Below are 6,000 nucleotides of genomic sequence, written 5' to 3' on the forward strand. Positions count from 1 at the left end.
TAAGATGCATTTGGTATTTAACACATGCACTAAATAACGATTCCATTATACACTATAAAAATTCATAATCAGTGCCATTTAACATGTGTTATTTAGCAAACCCAGTGGAATCGGTATTTATACTATGTGCAAGTTTGGTGGTATTTACCATCAAACTGGTAATCAAGGCCAGAGTTGTTCCAAAACGTACACCGAAGAAGAGTTAAGGGAAAGTAGAAGAAAACCACATTAATAAAAACCCAACTTTTGAGGGCTAAAGCCATTCATATGTATGGTTCTTCATGGTCATCGTAGGAAGTTTTTACACTCTTAATCCCCCTTGCGAACACTGTTGAAATTCCCTTGTTTTCTTTTTATAGCAACCATGTGTTTTGTTACCTTCTTTGTTTCTATGGTCATCTCATTTTGTTATTTTCCAGCAGGTTCATCCAATAGGCCCGCTACGTAATATATTTCATTTTATCCCCATCACAAATGTAAAACAAGATTTATTTTAATGTAGCTGCTTCTGACAACTACATGCGTTCATTGTGAACTTGCCTTATTTTGTATGATGCTGTGCACCAAAGCCTAGCTAGCCGTACTGGAATAAAACTTGAGAAGGGAAATACATCGCAAATGGATGTCATGAGGTTTGCTCCAACTGAGTTATTTCCAATGCGTGACACTCACACTCTTAACCTGACCTGAGTCGTAGTAAAAGTTAACAAGTAAGCCGTTCCATCTTTTTGGAAAGGTGGGTTCAGATGGGGTTATTAGGACCCTTGGTGACAAAAGCATGATTAATCTGCCCCTGACTGCTGTGTTTCAATGAGGCATTTTGGGGTAAATTACGGCAAGTAAATTGCACAGTGCAAGACCTAAACATATCTGCTATGGGGACATAGGTTTAAGTGCACAACACTGAAATGAGCAGACATGCTAATGTGCCTACAGCTAAACTCTGTCATGCCTGGTATGTAGATTCAAATAAAAACCATGTCACAAAACTTTTTTTTTTTTAAACTTCATACCGCATCCTTCTCACAATAATATATATTTAGTGTGAATATTAGTAGCCTTCGAAAAGAGCTGAATGCGCCTCTAAACATATAACAAGTGCACGTGCAGAGATATTTAAACCAGTGAGTTCTGAAATTATCAGTAACGAAATATAACTTACCGTCCTTCTTCTAACTGCGTCACGAAAACGTTCCTCTTCGTGTTTTCTACGTGGAGCAAATACCTGGGATCATTCCGTTTCATTATGGGCAGCATCACCGCGTCTGCCATTGTGACCCTTAGTTAGAATAAAACTTTGTTGTACTTTTATGGTAGGGTCTTTGTGAGGTTTCCTTACAAAAAAAATCCTAAATACAATGAATCTGCTATGGGTGTGTAGCTGGCGGAGACCGACGGCTAGAAAGGGCGTGCGGAAAACTGGTGCAGGAGCGCTCCATGCTGCTGTACCCTTTGTTCATAGAAATATATACCCTGAAGCACAAGATTCTCATGCAGGGAAGGTAAGGGCTACTTCAGTGTGTAAGCATTCCGTTGCCAGGGCAACCCTGAAGACGTAACAAAAGGCTCCACCAATCAGCTCCGAGTCGTCCTGGAAACCACGGAAGTTACTGTGTGACTTCAGCTTAGCTTTGTTCTTCCTTACCGAAGAAGGTAGCCGCCTACAGACTAAATCAGCAATAAAACGAGCAAGTTCCACAATTAAAAGAAGTAGCACTTCCATTAGTATTTTGTTCAGTGCCTCCGCCTAAGGCCATCTGGAAATTGCCAAGACCCCCCTCTTTTATGCCACATCACTCTCCATTAAAGCGGGATTTTAACGCGTTGCCTTTTTTAATAGGGCTCGCCGTAAAGCGATTACTGTCTTTCAGCTTCAGTATTGCTATTTCATCATTTGATTTCTTAATTAATACCTGGCTGGGCCAGTAGAACTAAGCAGCAGTGCGGGACCAAATAATTAGGTATTTTGACATTCCAACGCAAATGAAAAATAATAATAACAAACTCGATATTTGGAAATGTCACCTATTTATTCAAGACAGATTATACACAGTGAGTAAATACAATAAAAAATCTGTATCGACTATTAATGCACAGCAATGTGGGAACCGTGTTGTATTTACTCTGTCCTGCACTGGGGTCAGCACAATCACCATATTCCTTCATTGCGCCGGGCGCTCTGCATCTAGGTCCCCCGAAATTAAATGCCTTGACCTGTAAGATTGAAAGGCCCCACATCCGGTGACCACACCCTCAGTTCTGAAAAAGTCATATTTACAGCATGACAATTCAGAACGCTACAACAGGAAGTAATTCTCAGCAAGAACCCGGCGCCCAGGTCGCAACAGGCAGTTTGGTAATTGTAAACAGAAGCATCTATGAACCAGAAGCTAGTCACTCAGAGGAGCATAGTGCCATTGTAGTAGTGTAGTTATCCACAAGAACTCCAGTAAACGTTGATTTCAATCAAAGTTGATTTAATGATTAGATATCCCATAAATAGTATGCTGGTAGTAGGAGTAATGACAAAGCGACCTACACAGGTAGAAGCCAACCGCTAACTAACTAAAACCGAATCTAATAATGCCTGGGTCCGCTCGTGGAGTAGAGTTGACCCGGCGAACTTATCAGCTCTTTTAAGTGCTTCCTATCCCGTCTTACACGGGCTTTCCACCTCGGCTCAGGTTAATAGCATTGAACAATGGCTCTCCTCAGCCAGTGAGTCCATTGCCCCCTTGAAACGTCTGACTTCCAAGCGAGAGAAAGATGCCAACCTGTGGTTTACCGATGACTTGAAAACCATCAAATTATCGGTACGCCGTGCTGAGAGGGCCTGGAGGAGAAACTATTGTCCCATCTTAAGAGCTGATTTTACTACCCTTTTAGCTCAATATAAGAATGCCATCTTGGCCGCTAAAACGGCCTATTTCTCCTCCAAGATCCTCACAGCCGAGAACCAATCTAGGGAAATTTTCTCGATTGTTCAGAACCTAGCCTTTTCAGATCGTACCTCTCTTAAGCCCTCTCCTTCCCTTGCCCTTTGTCACTCTCTGAACAGCTTTTTCATTGACAAAATTGCTGCCATTAAAGCTAATATCCCTGCACCTTCCCCGTCTTTTGTTGATCCTCAGTGCCCTCCTTCCCAAGGACAATTAAACTCTCTCCCTCTTCTGACCAAGGAATCCTTCACATCCTTAATCCCCCTTGTAAAATCTGGCTCTCCCCTTGACACCTGTCCCGCTCAAATACTTCGTCACATTTACATTTCTTGCCCTGATCCTCCCCTTCACTTACTAAACAGTTCACTCTCTCAGGGGGTTGTTCCCAACCCCTTGAAATCAGCTATCATTTTACCCATTTTAAAAAAACCTGGCGCAGACCCCTCGATCCCAGCCAACTTTCGCCCCATTTCTCTCCTACCATTTTTGGCTAAGGTGCTCGAGCGCCATGTCACCAGGTCTCTGAGCACCTTTGTGGAAGAAAATGGGGTATTGGCTGCCCGCCAGGCTGGTTTTCGCCCCGCACACTCTACGGAGTCCGTAGTTCTTTTGGTCCTTGACAACCTCAGGGAGGGGAGGGACACCAATCAATTCCAGGCACTGGTCCTCCTCGATCTCTCTGCCGCCTTCGACACGGTGGATCATACCATCTTACTTTCCCGTGTCGCGGCGTCGGGGATCGGGGGTACGGCCCTGGTTTGGTTGTCCTCCTTCCTGAGGGACCGCACCCAGGCAGTTCGCCTGGGTGACTTCACTGCGGACTTTCGGAAAGTTCTGGGCGGGGTCCCCCAAGGCTCCTCCCTTTCACCTCTTCTGTTTAATCTTTACATTTCTCCCCTCATTTTTTCTTTACAACAAATGGAGGTCTCCGTATACAACTATGCGGATGACCTCCAACTTGTCTTTAATCTGTCCTCTTCTTCTGCCTCTATCTCTAATTTCCAGTCCACTATGATTTTCATCAGGGACTGGATGGATTTCAACCACCTGAAACTCAACCCTGATAAGACCGAGTTGGTGTTGACGGGTGGTTGTTCCAGTCCCTGGTCTTCACTCTTTTGGCCCCCTTCCCTTGGTCCCTCTCCGGTCCCCTCTACTTCGGTCAAAACCCTTGGTATTAAACTCAACTCTCACCTTACCCTTCACTCCCAGGTTAGTTTTGTGGTTTCTTCCTCTTTTCTGTCTCTTCGCACCATCCGCAGGGTCTCTCGATTTTTCACCTTTGAGGCCTTGAAGTTGATCGTCCTTGCGATGGTCATCTCCCGCCTGGATTATGGCAACGCCCTATATGCAGGTATACCTGCATATAGTCTCAGGCGGTTGCAGATGATCCAAAACCAGGCGGCTCGGCTGGTCTTTAACCTTCCTAAACCCTCACATGTCACCCGCCTTCTGAAACTTTTACATTGGCTTCCGGTTCGGGAACGTATCCAATTCAAGCTTGCATCTATCACTTACCAGGCTCGATTGGGTACGGCCCCTGCATTCATTTCTTCGGAGATTATCCCCTACTTGCCAACTAGGGAGCTCCGATCTTCTTCCCAATCCCTCCTGATAGTTCCCCGGTTTCGCCGGAAAAAGTGGGGGGGCTCAAAATTTGCGACCCTTGCCCCAACCCTTTGGAACTCATTACCCCTTGATCTCAGATCCCTAACCCCATATTCCCAGTTTCGAAAGAAACTTAAAGCCTACTTCTTCAGCAAAATTTTCATTTAATCCTCTGTTACCCGTCCTCCCTTCCTTGCCTATTGAGGAGATCTGCCAGTTACAGCGCCATGAAACCGCTGGTGTAAGAGCGCTATATAAGAATTTTAAACTCAAACTCAAACTCAAACTCAAACTCTAACATTTATGACATAACCTAGTTCTAATCTAGAATCATATCACTTAAAGTAACAGTAGTGAATCACAAATGAATACATAATACTACATACCCTCCCCCCATATAACAAAACAAAAGAAATTGTGATAGTAATCAATATAATACATAGTCATTAAATTTTAATGGAATCTTGCAAATGCGATGATCCCGCAAAGGTACAACATCCAAGGAGATGGAAGATCGACTTGGAGAGCTTACTGTTGAACCTAAAGCAGGGTTGACAATGACATTATCTGCATTAAGATTGTTAGCCAAATCAGGACCAAAAAGAAAACCATCATCCTCTTCATCACATCTGTTTGCATACATTTTGTTTAAAATCTCAACTTGTTTGTGAGAAACCTTCACAACATTATTTTTATTCCACCAACCTCTGTTTCCTAAAAATACAGAGGATTTTGTAACTTTGACGACCTTGACTGGTAATGTAAACTTAGATTGACCTTTGCAAACTTTAAAAGATTTTTTTATGATAACCCAATCGTCAATATTGAGAGGTGGCACATGATGAGGGGACTCACCATCATAAAACTTCTTCTGTACAGACTGCTTATGAAAGACTCTAGATTTAACCTCCTGCTGATCTGTCATGTTGTTCCTCTTTTCGAGTAAGGCTGAGCCTGCTTTCAATTCATTAAACCAATGCGGCATGAGTTTAGATCTAGCTTCCCTGCCTCTAAGTGCTTTAAATGGTGTGATTCCAGTTGTGGAATGAGGTGTTGTCAAATAGGCCCATACTTTCGTTTGTAGAAAGACTCCTACATCAACATTTGTTGCAATGGCACTCTGAACACCTTCTTTAATGAAACGATTTGCCCTCTCAACTAGACCATTTGAGGAAGGGCTGTAGAAAGCAACGCAACAGTGTTTTATCTCAGCACTCCCCAGAAAACTAGTGAAACATTGAGAAGTGAAATGTTGACCATTGTCCGTGACAATGTAGTTTGGAGTGCCTTCGATTTTGAAAATGTTCTGAAGAAATGAGATCACATTAATCGAATTTGGTGCTTGAACAAATGAATAATATAACCATTTAGAATGGTAATCTATGGCAACTATGCAGTATCTTTTCTCTACAGGTAGTAAATTAAAAGGCCCTGAAAAATCTAGAGCAATCTT

At 43.0% G+C, this 6,000-nt stretch overlaps 1 protein-coding gene across 2 annotated transcripts in view; it reads right to left on the minus strand.

Annotated features, from left to right (window-relative positions):
* CCDC197 (coiled-coil domain containing 197) overlaps positions 1 to 1,453 on the minus strand; it is a 143,828-nt gene extending 142,375 nt beyond the window's left edge. For both annotated transcript variants that reach the window (XM_085626476.1, XM_085626475.1), the window contains exon 1: positions 1,163 to 1,453. In XM_085626476.1, the coding sequence (XP_085482602.1) occupies positions 1,163 to 1,272 (110 nt within the window). In that variant the 5' untranslated portion in view covers positions 1,273 to 1,453. The remainder of the gene's footprint in view (positions 1 to 1,162) is intronic.
* Positions 1,454 to 6,000: the final 4,547 nt, after the last annotated feature.

Source organism: Triturus cristatus, chromosome 9 (genome assembly GCF_964204655.1).
Source record: "Triturus cristatus chromosome 9, aTriCri1.1, whole genome shotgun sequence".
Classification (NCBI taxonomy): Eukaryota; Metazoa; Chordata; class Amphibia; order Caudata; family Salamandridae; genus Triturus; species Triturus cristatus.